Source organism: Anoplopoma fimbria, chromosome 17 (assembly GCF_027596085.1).
Source record: "Anoplopoma fimbria isolate UVic2021 breed Golden Eagle Sablefish chromosome 17, Afim_UVic_2022, whole genome shotgun sequence".
NCBI lineage: Eukaryota > Metazoa > Chordata > Actinopteri > Perciformes > Anoplopomatidae > Anoplopoma > Anoplopoma fimbria.
The window spans coordinates 11,466,501-11,488,438 of NC_072465.1; the positions used below are offsets into that span (position 1 = coordinate 11,466,501).

The 21,938-nt window shown below is 38.4% G+C and overlaps 2 protein-coding genes across 2 annotated transcripts; both read right to left on the reverse strand.

Moving 5' to 3' along the window:
* Positions 1–734: 734 nt before the first annotated feature.
* On the reverse strand, positions 735–12,824 carry LOC129106129 (acidic mammalian chitinase-like). Its single transcript, XM_054617463.1, has 13 exons — positions 12,821–12,824; positions 8,028–8,102; positions 7,470–7,496; positions 7,170–7,374; positions 7,055–7,082; positions 5,316–5,335; positions 5,089–5,254; positions 3,925–4,049; positions 3,690–3,789; positions 2,856–3,038; positions 1,547–1,663; positions 1,315–1,447; positions 735–763 (listed from the first exon to the last, which is right to left on the reverse strand). Exons 1-13 carry the CDS (start codon positions 12,822–12,824, stop codon positions 735–737), a joined length of 1,212 nt encoding a protein of 403 aa, XP_054473438.1.
* Positions 12,825–14,523: 1,699 nt separating this feature from the next.
* Positions 14,524–18,881, reverse strand: LOC129105485 (acidic mammalian chitinase-like). Its single transcript, XM_054616534.1, has 11 exons — positions 18,857–18,881; positions 18,130–18,156; positions 17,818–18,022; positions 17,527–17,583; positions 16,840–17,005; positions 16,611–16,735; positions 16,391–16,514; positions 16,121–16,303; positions 15,876–15,992; positions 15,655–15,787; positions 14,524–15,114 (listed from the first exon to the last, which is right to left on the reverse strand). Exons 1-11 carry the CDS (start codon positions 18,879–18,881, stop codon positions 14,864–14,866), a joined length of 1,413 nt encoding a protein of 470 aa, XP_054472509.1. The 3' UTR covers positions 14,524–14,863.
* Between the last annotated feature and the right edge of the window lie 3,057 nt (positions 18,882–21,938).

A 21,938-nucleotide genomic window follows, 5' to 3' on the forward strand; every position in this document is an offset into this window, starting at 1 on the left:
AAAGCACTCTATTTCACAAGAAGGGAAGATCCAATGAAAATATGTTATTTGTTGCATTATGGGAAATGTAGGATCCAGTGTTTTTTGGAGCTTCACCAATTGTATGAACTACAAGTCTGGATTTCTCCATCTCTGCTGCTTTGATTTGTATAATTTTCGTCACCTGTCCCTTTTCGACCCCCTACCTTATGGACATGCAATACTAAACTGCTAAACTGCCCCTTTAAGAAAGCAATAATAACAGATAAGGTGTCAAGGTATAAGAACATAAATTAGAGGCAAGGAATGTTTTGCTTTAAAACTTTTCCAATTTTCAGATTTTACTTTCTGTCCATTCTATAAAGGTTCTCTGTACGACATTTAGAGCAATAATGTAGCAGCTCACAACTATTTGTAATGTAAAGACAAAGTGGAGTAATATCTACCTGAGCTGAGAAAGAATATTCTTTCCCTGTGTGTGTTTTAATCAGAGTTTCTCTTTGCTTTGTTAACATAGCTGGACCGGCCGCGCTTGTCTTTAACACATGTTAGTGTAGGCTTACGCTAACACTGGTTAGCTCAAGGCCTTCACTCTGCAACACTCTCATACGGCATTTACAGGTGATAACGCCGCCCTGACCCATGTCATTGTCAATGAAGCGTAGCACCCAACCCTCTGGTTATCCCTCAGACTACCACTGTTAGCTCTGTTAGCGCTGTTGCTATTGTTTGCACTGTTTGCGCTGTTAACAATTTTAGCTTCTAGCCACCAGCTCAGCCGTTGCTGTGTTGTGAGCCATATGGAATAGATATGCTCTGGTAATCATATTGAGCACCCATCCTTTAAGGACATTAAATAAAAAATATTTTTTAAAGCAGCATCAAGGATTATTTGACCACTCACTGTACATGTCAAAGTAAATAAAGGAGTTACTGCCACTTTGTCATTCAAAACAATAAAAAAGGCCAAACTAATGGAACAGTAATGGAATCTGATTGACCAGTAATTATGTTTAGTGTTTTGAGGAGGAGCCTCTTTTTTCAACTGGCAAAAGCAGGTAGCTTATAACAGGAGGAAAATTAAATGCAAGATAAAATATGATAGGAAGACATATTAATAAATGGAATCATACAATTAAATTAAACTTTAAAGCTGTTTTTGTAAATCCATTAGAAAATGTAAACATTTATCTATATTTTACAGATGAAGAATGCAAAAGAAACTTAGAATGTAAAACAAGGACCTTGGAGCCACAGGCTCATGAAATGCATGTGTGTCCTGGACCTGAATTAACGTCCCTGGAGTAAACAAAGTGTAAGATGCTGCCGCCTCACCTTCACTGAGTTTACGTTTTAGAACTGCTGTCAGTGGATATTTGCCCTGTTCACAGAACTGTCCATTAAAGTCATCCATATCCAAAGTCCACACAGCAGCTCCTCCCAGCTGCTTTCTCTGCAGATAGTCCACCTGTAGGACAATCAGAGGTTACTTAAGAAAGCTCTCATGTAGAGAGACTTGTTAAAATCTCAGCTCTTTTCCTCCACAAAGTCATATAGCCAACTGTACCTTTGCCTTATAGCTCCTCTGGTTGTCAAAGCCGACCCACAGGTTGCCTTTAACAGCGTAGGGAACTTTCTGACCATCGTTCCACTGGACTGAGGTGCCTTTCAAGAAGGAGCAGGTCTGGTACAGAAACATTGTATATGTTGATGTTAATGATGTTTGTAACAGCTATAAGAAGTGTTGTGTTCATGCTGATGAAGAGTAGTCGTGGTAGCACTAAGTGGTAGCAGTAGTGATAGTATGGCCGTAGTTGGTGTGGTAGCAGAGGAAGCAATGGTATCACTAGAATACTAGAATAGCTGCAGTACAGCAGCATTAGTAGGTACTAGTTAGAAGGCACCAGATACATGATTTGGCTGTGTGGGCTCAGTTAAAACCTGGAGTCATGACACCTGTAGGCCCATAAAGACATAGGCATAATACATGACTAAAAATCTGATAAAGGTTTTTTTCCTGTAATAACAACAATTTGAAGCATTGGGTCTGATATACTGTGTGTTCACAAGTCTCCAAAGGTTGAATCATGTTATCATTTCAGGCTATTTTCCCACACTGTATGTACTACTAATGCACATTATTTTATAAGCCATGTTATCATGAGCCAGGACAGGTGACGTGGTAAAAAGTGCAACAAAGGTCAAGAAGGGTAGAGAAAAACATGGGACTATCATACAGGCGACCACTGGTCGTGTCCCATGCGGAACCAGAGGTCAACATTGACTTACTTGTCACATAACTTCCATACTTCAGTAGCGTCACATCCGTAATTATTTAAACCAAAGTTGACTTACTTGTCAGGTAACCTCTATACTTACGTAATGCCAGGGCCTTTCAAAGGTGTACTGAGGGCTAATGACATCTTTCAAAAAGTAATCTTATGTTTTTTTGTCGCAACTTGGTTAGGTTTAGTAAAAGTACAGAAGTCACATGACAAATAATTCAATGTTGACTTTTGATTTCACATGAGACACAAACAGCGGTCTTCTGGCCGTAAGTCAAATGTTTTTATACCAACTCGTCCAATCAGTTTTGCTCTTTAAAAAATGACTGAATCAGTTTGTATGACTCAGACAGGTTCCTAACCTTTCAAACTTACTGAAAAGTGATGAGAACATTCAATACTACGGCAAACCCGGTTACCAGATACTGCAATCACACAGCTCAGTATAGTGGCCGTAGTATCAGGGGTCATTGTAGGGTTAGCGATAGCAGTAATAGCAGGGCATCTGTTTTGTGGTCAGTGTTGACATTGAAACTAATGTGATCATGTAGACTTCTCTGCTAAATGTAGCTATGTAAATGTAGTTGTTACCTCATAGTAAGACCACAGACCGATCTGCTGGGTGTAGGGCCCCGAAGTGGCGGGGCCGCTGGCTGGGGCTCCCAGGCCGGTTGCTGTGGTGGAGAGTGTGAAGGAACGAGCGTGAGTGGGAAAACCCAGCAACAACTTCCCTGCTGGGGCTCCTCGCCTCATCAAGGACTGCATGACAGAGTCCTGACAGGAAAAAAAGGGACCGTTAACCAAGTGTGGGATTTCCATCAAACTGTTTAGCTTCTTTAAGATGTAGTTGTTAAATGCCTATATCTAAAAAAATAAGACTATATCCCAGCAAGGGCATCCAATGAACTGTGGCACACAAATCTTAAGAAAGGAAGTCTTTTTACTTTTCCTGATGATTCGCTTTATTATCTAAGACATGGGGCTGACATACTGTCTTTGCAAGATTTACCAGCAGTTTACCTTTAATTCAACATTAACCTCCAATAACTATTTATTTTGGCCACCTAGAGGCAACGGAAACAAGACCTTTTAAGTTGATAAGTTGAACTTGTTAGCAAACGTTTTATTGCATCCAGCATTTACAGAGCAACATGGTCATTCATTTGGAGCGGTGTTTGTGTCCACCTGATGAATATAAGCCTAATATTCACTCTATTTAGTTTGAAATGTATTGCTCTTTAGCGGCTAAATGCGAGGCACAAGAAGTGCATGTTTACTAATCTTTTTTAACCATAAGAATGTCATTTTTAACGTAAATTAATATTGATTCATTAATACACTATAAACAAGATAAAACATTTCAAATATCTAGTTTACTCAAACCTTTGAATGGCACACATGAAAGGAATCAAACTGGGTAATTACTATGTTAGCATTGTTCTCAGAGTAGAGTGGACTGTGGTGGGCTGTCACTCCATCTTGACCCTGGAGGTTGAAGGTCTTAACACTGATGAAGTCCAGGTACCTAAACACACACAAACACACGCACACACAAACACATGGTCACGCCCATTGACCACAGACAGATCATGTAATCAATCATCAAACATGTGATCGTCAAAGGTACTCCACCTAAAGCTGGAATGGATCTAAATCTTACTTCGACATCTCAGAGAGATCATATCTTGTATCATTAACATCTTCCTGTGCTGCCACGGCTGCAGAGAGCATCAGTTGTGTGTTGCTGACTCCTTTACGCTCAGCTTCATAGGCCTCCCAAATCTCCTAGAAATCAATAGAAATTAATTTACACTTTAGTCAGTGGTCCAGAATGTGCCTCAAAATGGATGAGGAAAAGCAGCATGTTATGCTATAAGGAAAAATGTCACTATAAATCATTTGTTAAAATCTACTACTTCGGCCCAATTTTATTTTAAAGTTCAAAAAATAAACAGTATTGGATTACTGCCCTTTTTGCCATCCATTACTCATTTTAGTAATTAGGAGACTGAATAACAAACGAATGAAAGAAAGATGGATAATATAATATTTTGTTATGAATGATGGTGTCACACAGGTAACGCTGCTCTAGCAGTTACAGTTTAATGTTGCAGGAAATTGGGTTATTTACATAAGCAATGCATAACCTAGATGTCTTTTTTTAAATCACAATACATATATTAGTTATATGACCTATGTGTGTTTCTTTTAATTGAAGAAAATATGACACGAGAGCATGAGAGAGTAAGGATACGCAGGAAGATCATCTTGACCTGTGCATACCAGAGTGAATGAGTAACTGGTTGGTTAGTGAAGAGAGAGCCTCTGTATATGAGGGGGCCTGGCACCGCTGACCAAACTAAATACAAGCTTGCCCAGGTTCTATTTCAGTTTCAGTTAATGTGGTTTCCTTGGGCAATAGAGCCCTCCTGTGAGTGAAACTGTTATGGCACAGCATTCATCAATCAGAGACTCTCAGGGAGTGAGAAAATCCTTAATCATTTTCTAAACTTGTGCCTTGGTTCCTTGACCCAAAAACTGACATCTGCTTGTCCAGCTGCCATCTTTGTTTTCAATAATGATTGGAAATGATGAAACCCTGAGTAACAAACCCAAATAAACTTATATTTCACCATACACTGAGGAACTGTTTCATGTTGTGTCAAGATAGAATACGCATGAGACTATGAAGAGAACATAAAAGGAACAAATCCATGGTTCATTAAAATAAGACCAAGAGGAAAAAACACTGAAAACTTATAGCTAAAGAGGAATTGAACAAGTAGATTGTTGGAAAAATGCATCCAGTCTCCAGTCAGTGTACCTTACAGAGCCGAGTGAACCTTTGCTTGTCCTCTGGAGGACTTCCACCAGCTCCAAGGTACTCCCAGTCCAGATCCAGACCATCAAATCCATGAGTCCTCAGGAATCTGATAGAAGACTGGATGAAAGTGTGACGGTTGGCTGCAGAAGACACCACGATGGAGAACCTGTATTAGATGATGATACAGGTTTTTCTCTCTGAAATGGCAGTTTGACAGTATAATGAACTGAAGTGTTCTGAAAGCCCACTGAGACATTTGGATTGATGCTGACAACTACTGATATTTAATATTGTAATAATATAATTACATTTTGCTTAGACCACCGTAGGGCTGCAGACAATGATCAATTATTCTGTGGATTTCAAATAATTGATTTGTGTGATTTGTGCAGTGTCAAAACAATAACAAATGCACATCAAAAGTTTAAAGAGCCAAAAGAAAATTGCTTACTTTGCTTGATCACAGTCAGTCAACCCAAAGATATTACATTTAGAGTGATGAGAAACAGAGTTTAACAAAGCCTCACACTTAAGAGGAAAAATGCAATTTTCAGTAGTTTTTGAGCTTTTTTACTGGATATGTGACTTAAATATACATTGATATAAAACTTAATTAAACCTACAAAGAGATACAAAAAGACTACAAACAGACCAAAACAACTACGGAGAGACACAAAATGACCCCAAAGAAAGGCAAATCGATTACAAAGATAGATGCAAAATGACCAGGTAAAGAACTCAAAACACCAGAGAAATGCACAACAATTACAAAGAGAAAAAATTCCCACAAAGAGATGCAAAACAACTATAACGAGCTGAAATTTACCACAAAGAGGCACAAAATAAGTACAAAGAGAAGGAAAAACACAGAGAGATTGTTAATGGCTGCAAAGAGACAGCTCTACAGTCTGTGTGTCTGGCTCCATGTAGCAGAGGGGGTGGGCCTATTATATGTCTGTGCCTGGGGGAGCTATCGTCTCATAGTCCCCCATCCAAAAACCTGTTGTATCCGCTTTGTTCATAATGTTTAAAAGATGTTGTGTTACTCATAACGACAAACATGTGGGCTTTTCAACTGTTGGTAGTTTTTTTGTATACAACTAATGTACAGTGCACAGATGACAGTGGCCGTGGGGCTGTGTGTCACAAACTACAGTAAAAAAAGAACATTGTGATGTATAAGCCTAATGTGGTGTATAAATGCCCAAAGAATGCTCCCAAAACCTGAATAATATCAGAATATCCCGCATGTCTTAATTCTAATATCCAAACAGAATATGCTGTTTACATCACCCAAATCATATTCGATTTTGATCAAATAATTGTTTTGACATTATGATTTTAAACATTGTTATAATAAAAATATTGGCTATTGCCAGCGATCCTCCAGATCCTCATGGATCCTATTCCTGTTATTCTACTACTTATGAAGGTGACACTTACAAGTGATAAGTACTTGTAAAAACTCTATAAATGCCCTATTAGATTCAATTTACATTTCTAAAGAAGGCAATAGTCAGATGTAGCGGACAGCCACAGACTTCTCTTTATAAAACTGAAATGTCTGTGACACTAAATGAACTAATAAACCACCCTTACGACGCAAAGGTCACTAAGTGTTTACTCTCCATTTCCATGTGCCTGGAGAAAGTCAAGATAGGACTTGGGGTCACTCTTGGCTTAGGGTGTAAACTGATTACCATCATGATTTTATACTAATTCCTAATACATGAGTTAATAAATCATAATTGAATTATTCATAATCGTTACATTTCCTGATATTAATTCATTATTAATTATTAAATCTGCTACCAGCAGCAACGTTACACAAAATACTGTAAGGGCAAAAGGTATTTTTCACAGCCAAACAAAGCTGTTCCACTGCATCCATTCTTGCTTTCTGCAGGCAGATGAAGGAGCATCACAGGGGATCAACTCACTGAAATCTATCAGTCTCCTCTCTGACTGACAGTAAAGTCTTCAGCCTGGGGTTTCTGTTTAAGTACACAAAGAAAATGCAATGAAATTCATCAATCCCAATGCACATCACAGGTCAACATATTTTCGTTACTAATCAGTACCTGTTCTTGAGCTCGGTGAATGATTTATAGAGGCTTTCTTCATTCCACTCATACTCAGTGATCTCATTAGCATGGTTGATGATGGCGAAGGCATAAACCAGATGGGTGCAGAGGAAGGGGTCTATGTTCTCTGGCAGGAATTTCCCCACACCAGTTCTGTATCGCGACCAGTTGGTAAAATAACATACCAGTTTGGCTGTGGTTGCTGGATCAGGGAATAGAAAACCATTAAGTTTAAAAACAGTATCAAAGTAAAATAAAAATAAAAGAGTCCTATTCTTAAAATGTGTTTGTGCTTACCAATATGAATGAAGAGCTGGAGACCCACTGCAAGATGAACAACTCACACGTTAATTAGGTTGAATGACCTGCTATATTTAGCAAAAAAACATTACAGTACAAGTATATAAATACAGGGAACACATTTGGAGTCTCTCACCAATTATACTCGCTATTCCTGCGTTCATCTCAGCTGTTGGCGCTCTCTTCCTAGTGGGAGTCTCCCATCCTGTGGCACCTCACACTGTGGGACAGAGACAGAGAAGTGGGAAATGTTTACAGTGTAACATCACTCCATTTTCACATCTCATATTACTTTGAGTCACATGGTATGGTATTCAAGCGCTCAATACCTCTACCTAACACAATGTGACCTACGACTTACATAATGATGGGTATGATGTCTGATGTATTTATGTTACTCATGTGACTTTGGTGTACTGCAGGTAAAAGTTGTATGAAAAAAAGGAAATCACTGTTGGACTTTTATCTAGTTTGGTTTACGCTCTAAAACACTTGTCAACAAAAGCCTATGCATGTGTATGGGAGGTAGTTAGCATACGACTGGATACATGGGACATGCAGTATACAGTTTATAAAACGATGTTTTGATATAAATTTGAGTGTATGATATAGTCTGTTTCTTCAAGAATTCTAGGTAACACAAGGTGAGTAATTGATATACAAATGGTAATTTTGTGGGTGAAGTATCCTTTAACGTGAAGGTCTGGACCAGGACACTGATATTCTTTCTGTAATTTAGAGCGACCCACTTCCTAAAGCATTTTTAACATGAAACTCCCATTTGAAACTCAACGCCCCATCAACCCTGCATCTTCTAATATTCACCAGTGTAACGATGATATGTTGTTGCTTACGGTGCTTGACAGACACAGACAGTCGGGACAAAGGACATGTCACGCTGAAGTGTCGAGCTTTCACCTCAAGGCAAAGGTAAGTAATATTAGATCTCTGTCATCTAAGGGTGTACTTGTAAATGATTTAATATCAGATAATCATATTGATTTATTTTGTCTTACTGAAACCTGGCTGTGTCATGAAGAGTACGTTAGCCTTAAAGAATCAACTCCTCCAAGTTATATTAATACTCATATTCCTCGAGGCACAGGCCGATGAGGTGGAGTAGCAGCTATCTTTGACTCAAGCCTATTAATAAACCCTAAACCTAAATTAAATTACAACTCATTTGAAAGCCTTGTTCTTAGTCTTTCAAACCCGAGCGGGAAAGCATTAAAGTCAATTTTATTTGTTATAGTGTATCGTGCACCAGGTGCGTATTCTGAATTCCTATCTGAATTCTCAGAGTTTTTATCTAGTTTAGTCCTTAAGACAGATAAAGTTATTATTGTAGGGGATTTTAATATTCATGTGGATGTGTATAATGATAGCCTTAGTACTGCGTTTGGTTCATTATTAGATTCTATTGGCTTCTGTCAGTGTGTACATAAACCGACTCACTGTTTTAACCATACCCTCGACCTTGTTCTGGTATATGGTATTGAAATAGAAAATGTAATTGTCTCTCAACAGAACTCTCTTTTATCGGACCATTTTCTAATAACCTTTGAATTTGTTCTACCAGAGTGTACGCCATTAGGCAAAAGTTTCTACACTAGATGTCTATCTGATAATGCTGTAGCTAAATTTAAAGAAGCGATTTCTTCAGGCTTTTATTCAGTACCATTGCTCAATATAACAGAGGACTCCTACGCTAGCTTTAGTCCGTCTCAGATTGACCATCTTGTTGATAGTGCTGCATGCTCACTGCGAATGCCACTAGACTCTATAGCTCCTCTAAAAAAGAAGCTAATAAAAGAAAGGAGGTTTGCTCCATGGTATAATCCTCAAACCCGCGATTTAAAGCAAATATCGCGAAAACTTGAAAGGATATGGCGTTCCACCAGTGTGGATGAAGCGCGGTTAGTCTGGCGAGACAATATATAAGAAGGCACTCCATAATGCTAGAGCAGCCTATTACTCAGCATTAATAGAGAAAAATAAGAAAACCCTAGGGTTCTCTTCAGCACTGTAGCCAGGCTGACAGAGAGTCACAGCTCTGTTGAGCCGTGTATTCCTATAAACCTCAGTAGTAGTGACTTCATGAACTTCTTTAATGATAAGATTCTAACTATTAGAGAAAAAAATTATAATCTACTGCCCTCAACCAGTACCGATCGATCCATAGCTGTAGAACCTGAAATATATTTAGATGGCTTTTCTCCCATCGACCTTCAACAATTGACTTTAACTATTTCTAAGTCTAAACCTTCCACCTGTCTCTTAGACCCGATTCCGACTAGGCTGCTTAAGGAAGTTTTACCTTTAATTAGCAACTCCTTATTAGAAATTATCAATCTGTCTTTACTGACGGGCCATGTACCACAGGCCTTCAAACTAGCTGTAATTAAACCTCTTCTTAAGAAACCTACTCTTGATCCAGAGGTGTTGGCTAACTATAGACCTATATCTAACCTTCCGTTCCTCTCTAAGATCCTTGAGAAAGCAGTAGCAAATCAGCTCTGTGACTTTATGCATAACAATAGTTTATTTGAGGATTTTCAGTCAGGATTTAGAGTGAATCATAGCACAGAGACGGCACTGGTGAAAATTACCAATGACCTTCTAATAGCTTCAGACAAAGGACTTGTCTCTGTACTTGTATTGCTAGACCTTAGTGCTGCATTTGATACCATTGATCACCAAATCCTATTACAGAGATTGGAGCATCTTATAGGCATTAAAGGAACCGCACTTAGCTGGTTTAAGTCGTATTTATCAGACCGATCTCAGTTTGTATATGTAAACAATGAAAGCTCGATGAAAACCAGGGTTAGTCACGGAGTTCCACAGGGGTCTGTTCTTGGACCTATTTTATTTACCTTATATATGCTTCCCTTGGGGAATATTATCAGAAAACACTCAGTAAACTTTCATTGTTATGCAGATGATACCCAGTTATATCTATCAATTAAGCCAGACGAAACTAACCAGTTCTCTAAACTTCAAGCATGTCTTACGGACATAAAAACCTGGATGACCTGTAACTTTTTAATGTTAAATTCTGAAAAAACAGAAGTTATCCTACTAGGCCCAGATCACCTTCGAATTCAATTATCTAACGATATAGTTTCTCTAGATGGCATTGCTCTAGCATCCAGCACTACCGTTAAGAACCTTGGAGTTATCTTTAACCAGGATCTGTCTTTTAACTCTTATATAAAACAGATCTCAAGGACAGCCTTTTTTCATTTACGTAACATTGCGAAAATCAGGCAAATCCTGTCTCAAAGCGATGCAGAAAAACTAGTTCATGCATTTGTTACCTCTAGACTAGATTACTGTAACTCCTTATTATCAGGCTGCTCTAATAGGTCTCTTAGATCTTTACAGTTGATCCAGAATGCTGCAGCACGTGTTCTAACAAAAACTAAGAAAAGAGATCATATTACTCCAGTATTAGCTTCTCTGCACTGGCTCCCTGTTAAATCAAGAATAGAATTTAAAATTCTTTTACTTACCTACAAAGCTCTAACTTATAGTTCCATATTACCCAACTAGAGAGCTGTGCTCAATCAATGCAGGGTTACTTGTGGTTCCTAGAGTATATAAAAGTAGGATGGGAGCCAGAGCCTTCAGTTATCAGGCTCCTCTTCTGTGGAACCAGGTTCCAGTTTCAGTCCGGGGGCAGACACACTCACCACTTTCAAGAGCAGGCTTAAGACCTTCCTTTTTGATAGCGCTTATAGTTAGGGCTGGTTCAGGTTCGCCTTGGTCCAGCCCCTAGATATGCTGCTATATGCCTAGACAGCCGGGGGACTACCTAGGATACGCTGAGCTCCTCTCTCCTCTTCTCTCCCTCCATCTTTATGTATTAATCTCCTATTTATGCACATTACTGATTTTGCTTCTTCCCCGGAGTTCTTGTGCTTTCTCGCCTCGCAGGTTCCCAGGAATCAGGGTTATATTTGGACTGTCATCGTGCCACCTACTGAGGCCCTGCTGACACCCACTACTACTACCACTATCATTATTAGTCACATTACTATTATTATTGCCTGTACTATTACGCTTATTGACTTGCTTGTACCCTGGAGTCTTTGTGCTTTCTCGCTTCGCAGGCTTCTATAAATCGTGGCTGTACCTGGACCGTGGACGTGCATCCTGCTACGGCCCTGCTGACACCGACTGCTACCACCATTATTATTACTAGTCACATTACTATTACTATTACCTGTACCATTAAGCATTTTAGCTTTACTTCCACCCTGAAGCCCTTTTGCTTTCTCGTTCTGCAGGTTTCCATGAATCGTTGTGGTACCTGGACCGTAGTCGTGCCTCCTGCTGTGAGCCGACTGACACCCACTGCTACTTCGATTATTATTATTAGTCACATTACTATCCCTATTTTCATGGCTATAATTCTACTGTAATAATTGCTGCTGTTATTATAAGTAGTCTTAATATATGAATCATTTATGTCATATACATTGAATGTGTTGTATCTCTGTTATGCTGCTCATTCTGTACACATGACATCTATTTTTTTTTTAGGGGAGTTTTTCCTGTGCCAATGTGAGGGAAGGACAGAGGATGTCGCATGTGCACAGATTGTAAAGCCCTCTGAGACAAATTTGTAATTTGTGATTCTGGGCTATACAAAATAAACTGAATTGAATTGAATTGAATTGAATTGAATTGAATTGAATTGAATTGAATTGAATTGAATTGAATTGAATTGAATTGAATTGAATGATTTTATGTAATCATTTTATTACCTGAATAATTATAGATGCAACAGTATTTATGTGAGGGCGTCAATAGCTCAAGCTCAATGCATCCTGGTACATGTAATCACTTTTGGCTAGGCACCAAACGAAAGAGTGTAATTTATTGCTTCAATTGAGTCCATTTACCATCAATACTGATTGGACAGCCAACTAAAAGGCAAAGGCATTTACGGTAAATATAGGTGATATGTACCTCCTAAAAAATCACGTAGACAAAACAAGAACAGTGTTGTCTTACTGCAACCACAGCTTACAATGATGAGACACAACATAAGTTACCTGAATGTGATTCCACTTGGGTAGCACCATTCGTTTTTTTTTTGCCAAACTGCTTGTGCACACATACGTACGTTCCCAGAGTAACGTGTTGAGCCTTCCTTTACGTGGTTTGTCTCTTTCTCACAGTGACCTTTGTTACACCAATTACTTTTGATAATAAAATCCCACACCTATCAATGAGGTCTTATCTGTAGGCTCTGAAAAGTTCACTGAACAAAGTCTATAGGATTGCTTTCATACTGTGAATTGGTGTGCAACGTTTCCTCCCTGCACTACCCTTCTTACCCATTTATTCTGGCCTGAACGAAGTGAATTAAAGTTGAAATGACTGGAGTAAACCCACTTTTTCTGATGGCATATTATACTTTTTGTTAAATTTGTTATGTTATATATCAAGTTATGTCCTCTTTGTTTGAGGTGAATTCTTCCCCACAGGGTTGTGTCTAGTGATGCATATGTTTGAATTATGTCTTTGAAGGTTAGCATTTCAGGAAGAAGCAGAACTCCAGAGTTGGAGTAGTGCCTGTCAAGAATCATGAATCACCTTTTGAGTGCAGTATCAGTATCGGGCTAATAATGTTGTCTGTTAATCTCAACAATCAAGTCTCACCATAGTCTGACTAAATGACTACAAAATCAAAAACTTAGTGCTCAAAAGGTAAGTGATGAGCATCAAAGAGCCAGGAGCCTGTTTCCTTCAAATAATTGGTTGCACAAAACACCCTTAAGTCTTCTGGTTCCTTTAAATAGTTTAACTTAGTATTTAAGGTTTTCTCAATATCTTGGTCTTGTACTTGAGGAATTCCTTAAAGTCAGATTGTTCAAAAAAAAGCAGCTAACCAAATAAAGGATATTTACTCTGTCTTAACCGCAAGAAGTCACAGTTTGTAGCAATAAATGTAGATAATGAACGCTTCCCGAGAATTGTGTGTTGTGTGACCATGGCAATAGACAATCCCATTAAAACCACTGTAGCAGAGTGGTCAGAGCGGTGGTCATATTTATGTGTACCATTGTTATTGCTCAGGAAAAGGATAAGCTACCTAGTATTAACCTGCTATCAGACTCCCAGGAGAATCCATCCACTCTCTTCCCAATAAGCTGCGACCACATTGTATGCCACACTGACATTACCATAACAACTAACAACATCAACATTTTCTTTTGTACTAGTCAAACGACCATTGACAACTGTTAAATGTGTGTTCTGCTCCTATTCTATTTATATGTCCATAGATGGGCAAATTTATCTTACACTATAGATTAAACTGCCAGGCAATTCATGATTTGTCATTTCATCTAGAGTTGGATCATTCTATTTTTCGCAGGTGTGCTCTTACAGCCCCTTTGCAATTAATGATTTCTCTTCTACCAACTTCTTACTATCTGAGGGCCAACTATCTGAGACAATAACAGGTATCAAACAAAAGTAAGCAAACAAACTTTTCTTGGAAACTGTTGAGTTTTAGAGTTGTAAAATCACAATAGAGTGAATACCTTCACATCTCTTTGAACAAAGGAAACTGTTTAAGGCATTATGTGTAACACCCTTAAGTAAGGCCCTCAGCGAAAGAGAATTCAAGCCTCGTTCCTGAAGTGTCTTACGTAAGGAGAAAACTTAAGGTTATTTTTGCAGCCGGCCCCTAGCTGGATTACTTCCAAAAAGGTTTTGTCCGTGATAAAAGGCCTGTCATGATATGCACATTGTACATATACTCAACAGTACAGGTACTCAAAGCTGACTCAATAATATGACATTGTTAGTCCTTTATACTTGTTATTGGTTAATTTCATAATGTGTTTATTCCTGCACAGCCATTTGTATTAATATGACAATAAACAATGCATCTGAGAAGCTTATGTTCACAGTTAGATATATTTATATGTAGAAATATGTGTTTTCCATCTAGGATTTAAGAGAAGTATTGTTTCGATATTGGTACAAAAACTTGAATACTCATTCTGTCCCGAGTGCTGAAAACACGATAAACAGCTCTCCAGTTTTATTATGTGATAACATGTCGATTTGAGGAAAAAAGTATGTAGAAAGTAGTAGATTAAAATGACTTAGTAGATTGAAATGACGAGCCAGTACTAAACAATGTGTACCTAAATACTTCAATGATTTTGTTTGCAATTTGCAATGTATGGGTCATATTTAACAAGAAAATACATTATATCACATACACATATAACACTAACGATAGGGTAACGATAGAGTCATTTAGGTAAATTAACATATACACAGTGGATACAAGAGAACTCTAACAGTGGATTTAATAGTTGACTTTTGCATCAGCTGTAATACACATTGTCTCAACTCATGGCTCAGGGCCAGATGCAGCACTTGCAGCTATCATCAAAGACAGATCCAGTTCCGCATTGGCTCACGTGGGTGATGCCACCAGCGCACATGTAGAATTTGCTCCTGTCATCTGCGTGGGGGTACAGGCCGTCAGGTTTGCCGTTGCAGAAGCCAGATCCTGGGGCGTGGGTGGTGACAGTGGTGGTGGTGGTTGGAGGGGAGGTGGTGCTAGCACCAGGTTTGGGGGTGGTGGTAGGGGGCAATGGGGGCAGTTCTGAGTGGAAGAAGGAGAGGAAGGGGTTTGAAGCAAAGTAATACATTATCCATTAATGTTTGTCTATAACTCAACTATGATTTAAATGAATAATCCAGACAGCACTGTACATTACTTTATTAATCCAATAAATAGTGAGAGGCTGGCTCATTCTAAAGCCTTACAGTAAGAAATGGTATTACAAGCAAAATTCCAGTTTGAACATGCATGTTTGTCATTTTTTTTATGGCAAATAACTGTAGAATTTCATCATGTCTTCTATGCTTTATATGCGCTTATTACAGAGACAACTGGTATGTTATCTTGTAACAAAAATACATGATGCTAATTAAAATAAGACTTTAAATATGCCAATATCAGATCAAAGTCAGTGGGGATGTTTGACATGGTAGCTAAAGAGAATTGATCCTGTAGGGATAATAGTAGGGGAAATAATTATAAATCACTAGACCACTTAAGATGGCAGACATTGCTATCCGTCTTAACCACAGTATAATAACTTTTAAGGAAAACATCTACCTAAAAATGCTTTGGACTTACCAATATTAAGAAGTCTGCGGAGATGAGAGAGCAGAGGATGGCTGCCCTCTCCGCAGAATCGTCCAGCAAAGTCATCCAAATCGAGGGCCCACACAAAGGCACCACCAAACTTTTGCTCCTGCAGGTAACGCACCTATTGGGGCAAAAATAAATAGAAACTGGTGTAAACACTTTGGATTTGCTGTGAATATGTTAAAATATAGAGCTGATGCGCCACCTACCTTGATCTCATAGCTCTCCCTGGTGTCAAATCCCACCCACTCATTGTTCTTGGTGGCATAGGGAACTTTCTGGTCCTCAATCCACTGAATGGTGGTGCCCTTCAGGAAGCCACAGATCTAGACCATAGACATCATGAGGATTGTGTAGATTTACATTTAATGTGTACTTTGTCTTTCAAGCAGGCCATTAAATGCCACTGTAACTGATATACTGTACACCATATTAAGCCTTATCTAAACTCTACCTCATAGTAAGCCCAGAATCCAGCTTCTCGTGTGAATGGGCCAGCTGAGGCAGGACCGTTAGCTGGGGCTCCAACGCCAGTAGCTGATGATGTCAGACGGAAGGTACGACCATAAGTAGCGAAGCCCATCCTGAGCTTCTCCACCGGGGTGCCGTTGTCTCTCCAGTATTTCATGGCAAAGTCCTACAAAAGTTGATGGAAGAGCTGAAGTTAAACCAAGGGGCAGGTACCCCTAAGTTCATTCTTCTCCATTTTCCAATGTCAACTTACAGTGTTAAAGTAGATTAGATCATTAAAGTCCTCGGATCCACGGTACAGTGGGCTGTTGTGTCCAGTGAACTGCTCCCAAGTTCCATGAAAGTCGTAGGTCATCACATTGATGAAATCCAGTTCCCTGGAGATAGGGGAATAAAGGAAATATTCATTTAAAACAGCTTAATAGAACTCTCAATTTTCTTCTCTTAAAACGCATAAAAGAAAGCACACTCACTTCGCTATCTCAGCAATCTCAAATCCAGCATCGATGGTTCCCTTTCCAGCAGCCACTGCAGCAGTCAGCATCAGCTGACGATTGCCGGTGGACTTGGCCTCAGCTGCGTAGGCAGCAACCAGCTCCTACAAATACAGACCAAAGAGAAAGTAAGAAAGAAGTCAACATGATGTAAACCATAGAAAAGTGTCTGTGATTTGCAGCTAGAAAAACAAGCAGGAGTACCCACCCTACAGAGCGCAGTGAACTGCTGTTTGTCCTCTGGGGGACTTCCACGGGCACCAGGGTACTCCCAGTCCAGATCCAGTCCATCAAATCCATGAGTCCTCAGAAATTTAATCGAGGACTGGATGAATTTCTGACGGTTTTCTGGAGAGGACACCATGATGGAGAACCTGCAGGGGAGATTATGCACTGCTATCATACTTGGTACGATCCAAAAAACTTTAAGTTTAAGAGGCCTTTGGCCTTTAGAAGCCCTTAGCTTTTGAAAAAAAAACCCTGCTGATCAAAAAGGCATTAAATTTATATAATAATTAATAAGGCGTTATAATTTAAATTCAATTAAATTAAATTTATTTTGTAAAGCCCAAAATCACAAATTACAAATTTGAGGGCTTTACAGTCTGTACACATATGAGCATCATAGCTAGCACACCACACTATCTAGTTAGCTGTCTATTGTTAGTTTGTTTTAAACATACAGTAATGCTAGTAATGCCAGCAGGAAAGAGACAAAACATAAATCATATAATTATGTAGGCTTTTCTTGCCTTTATTTTGTGACAGTTAAGAATTCATTGGACTTCAAGGATTTTCGAGAATGTGGTGGTTACAGCAATGTTAACATAACTCCAAGCACTTTCTATTTGTGTATAAGCATGTGATACATTGTGTGATTTGAAATGTTACTCACTGTCTTGAACCAAAGTTCCATCCACCAACAGCCAGCAGAGTCTTCAGATGAGGATTTCTGGAAACAGCACAGAGGGTAGGTCATTTCCACCACATTTTCTCCAAGCTTGTTGTTCAGACTCAAGTAGTGCATTTACATTTTATAGTAGGGAACATCTCTATGGCTTTAGTCGTTGTTTAAGCAATGTCCAAATTTCAGCAAGCATCACCCTGCTGAGGGCCTCTTATGCAAGGCACTGAACCTCTGCTAGCCTAGCCTGACCTCTGACCTATCTCAACTCTGGCCACCTACTTGGTCTTGAGGCCATTGAAAGACTTGTAGAGGATGTCATCATTCCATTCATAGGTAACCAGCTCATTGTTATTGTTGATGATGGAGAAGGCATAGATCAGGGTGGTGCACAGGAAGGGGTCCACATCTTGTGGCATGTACTTCCCATCACCAGGTCTATACTGGGACCAGTTGGTGAAGTAACACACCATCTGGGTGGCAGATCCTGTGTTGGAGTAAAGGAACATTAAAGAAGCATTGAGTCCAGTAATTTCATATAAGTGAAAATTCATATCAAATGTTGCCAGTTGATCAAAAAGTAGTAGGACTTACCCAGCTGGCATATCACCAGACATAATCCTTAATAATATAGAAAAGAAACAGTTAGACAGAAAAGCAACCAACCAAAAAATTGATTTAAGGTCTAGTGTGTAGGATCTGGTTTCATGTAGCTGTGAGGTCGCAGATTACAACCAAGTGTGTAGGAGAACTACAGCGGCCACGTGAAACGTGAAAACATGAATGACCCTCTGTAGAGCCAAATGTTTGGTTTGTCCATTCTGGGCTACTGTAGGAACATGGCAGCCGGCTCTGTGAAGAGTACCCGACGGCTCAATACAAGGTAATAAAAACACATTTCTTATTTTTAGGTGATTCTGCGCTAAAGGAAACATTTTATAACATTTTATTTCATTTCAGTTTAAAGGTCCCCCTCAATGCTACACACTGTTCATTTAAGTCAAGTCAAGACAATTTAATTTATATAGCCCAATACCACAAATCAGAAATATGCCTCAAAATGCTTTACAATCTGTACAGCATACAACACCCTTTGTCCTTTGACCCTTAATTTAAAAAAACTTTAAAGGAAAGAGTGGAAGGAACTTCAAGAAATTAAAACACTGGAAGGATCCTTCTACCAGGACCGACAGACAGGAAATAAATGTTGTGTGTAGAAAATACACCAACTTTGTAGAGTTAAGAAAATCAGGATGACACAATTAATATATATTATAGTCTGTTAGTGAAGCGTAATACAGCACTAAATGTAGATAAATACCTGCCAAGATTGTGAGCCTGGTCATCTTGAATTGAACACTGGAATACTAGTAGACACAAAGAGAACGAGAGATCAAAACAACAGCAGAAAGCTAGCATTCTAAAGATGATCACAATTATAAATGAGAACTCAAAAGGCCTTGTTTTCTCCTGTAAACTCACCTTGGGACTAAATGAGAGACCTAAACAACAGCAGCAAAGTTTGACCTTTTATACAGTCGATTGTGAAAAGAGAAAGGAGGGGTAGTAGCCTTTGAAACATTGGGGTAATAAATGTTCTGATTATTAAAACATGTTTTGATAAGACCCTGCAGAGTCTTAACCATAGGATATGTAGACAATAATTTACTCAGTGCAGCACTCTGTTCACAGCATGCATTCCACTCATGAAGCAGTAGTAATTAACCATGTCATCTGATCAGAGTCCTGCTATTTTATCTTTGTTTGGATAAACATCTTATTGATACTGTTTTCACTGTAACCTGACTGGAAGTTAAAACATTACTTTCAAAACAATTAATTATTACATTCAGTTAACTGATCATTCATATTTGATCATTCAAAATCAGTTAATAGTGTATTTAGCCTGCAAAACCCAAACATTAGCTGGTTCCAGTTTCATATTCCAGTTTGCAAATTTCCCCGCTGCGGGACTAATAAAGGATTATCTTATCTTATCTTATATAATTAAAATAAAATACCTACATTTGATTTTCACTGTGACTATGACACAACCAGTAATATGATGACATTGGGCTACATGGTGGTCATAATTTGACATATGTGGACTAGTGAATAACTGGTTAATCTGACAGAAATCCCTAATTGTTCTACTTTCTAAAAAGTGAATCAAATAAAGCGGGAAAATTAGCATTTTACTGTTACAACTCTGAGAATGTTTTTAAAGGATTTTTATAGTAATTTGATAGTTTACAGAGATGCACTCAGGATACATGGGGAGAAACGGACAATGCATTCAACACTGAGTACTGACAGGAATCAAACCAGGGATGTTGTGTTTCCTTATGTACATTTTAGGTCACCAAGAACGTTTATTATTTTATTGAAGTTTTACTTTATGAAATGATAAATAATTTAAAAGATTAAATTGATTGATCTAAAATAATGAATTAGGAAGTATACTAAAATAGAATCCATACATACATGTATAGTTTTTTTCAATGAAATGTACTTTATTTATTATGTTTTTAAATCACACCTTCTCTCTGAAATTCAACATTTTTTTGAGAGCATAAAGTGTATATATTTATTGTCTGAAGACAAAATAAAAAAAACATCAATATGTGACACATAATATGATTTTATTGACTGCTGTTGAGACTCTAGTTCCCAGATTAACAGCTTTTATTACTTTATCTCTTTTCACTTTGTTGGCCACTGGCAATGACTGTTGACCATCAAGATGTTCCACAGCCAGTAGCTGTTTTTACACATACCCCTGGAGATAAGTATGAAGCTGGCTGGGGCATTCTGGGACACAGAGTGGTGTGGTAGTCACAAAAAAGAGAAAGAACAATATGTACCACAATGTTGAAATGTATTGTGTTTTGACAAATTAAACAATAAAACAAAGTAGATTTTCTTTGTTTTCTATGATACACTTTATTACTGATTAAAAAAAAAACTTTAACTTTACCCCATTTAATAAAATAGTTGATAAGGTTTTGATAAATTGTCATCAAGTTGCCAGTGCCCATAGCTCCCTGTATGGTCTGAGGTTGTAGATTGCAAGCAACTGAAACTTCTTCTGTTTGCCCAACAAGTAAAGAACTACAGTGGCTGACGTAAAAACGTGAAGACGTGAATGGGCCTATCTAGAGCCAATGTTTGGTTTGTCTGCTCTGTATGTAGATAAACATGACTCATTCAAAGCTAACGAAAACACAACAATACTGATTTTCAGAATACTTAATAATATTATGTTCCATTTCTGCAAATAAATTTCACTTAATGCTAGACACAGTATTCCTTTAATGGGGGGACGAAAACCGATGAGCTGCAGTTTTTTGGAACTTCCACATTGGCATCATTTTTTCAGACCCTGAAGTTGTTGCTTACACCACACACAGTACCACCAGAACTGTCACAGTATTCTACTACAGGTAGCGTTATCACGCCAAGATTGGGTGCAATGCACAAATGAAGAAGATAAAGACTGTAAGCCAGTATGTATGAAAGATACTTAAATAATTAGCTTTGCAAATCTTTTCCGAGGAAGAAAATGCATTCAGATCCTCACGATGCACACAGTGTTTTATTGAGAAACACTTAATGCAGTTGAATACAAACTGACAAACAACAACAGGTGCTGCATAAAACTGCATGCTCATTTTGAGGGTAGGCCTCTTCTACCCTCTGAGTGGGTATGCAACTGTTGTATGCAATTATTGTAAGCACTTTTTGTATCTTTTCATTCCATGCAATTGCAATCAGCTTCCAACTTCTCCCAACCTTACCCTAATGGTAAATGTTGCAAGTTTACTACACTAAAGCCTTGATATGGAGGATTTTGATTAACTGCAATGCCAAGAAACAAAATGGGTATTCTATTCGAGTGAGTCCATAATGTACTTCTTTCTATAGCCAAAGATCTTGGCATTTTTTACATTTTTCTCTCAGATTGTCTTACATACTGACCGCCTTTGCATTCTCCTTCAAAGAATGGTCTTAAACCTTGGTTGATTATTGCCTGAAAGCAATAAAATAGTGGCAAAATAGAAGTAACCTACTCCACTCAGCAAAAACACTAATGACCTGAACTTTATTTTATTGCTCCCTACTTTTAGTTCCAAGTGTGTCCATGTGTGATACAGTGATAAATTAAGCCAATTATGAGGTAACACATTCTGGCAGGCGTTCATCAGAGATATGCTGTCTCCATCTCATTTGGCACAAACATCAGATAGAAAGTGAGGTGTTGGTACTGGTCCTCTGGCAGAAATATAAGCAATGCTGAAAACATGTACAAAATTTCCCACTGTGACCGATATTGTACTGTTAAACAAATATGCTGTGCATACACCTAAAAGCTCATCGGCACAATTCTACACAGACTCATTTAT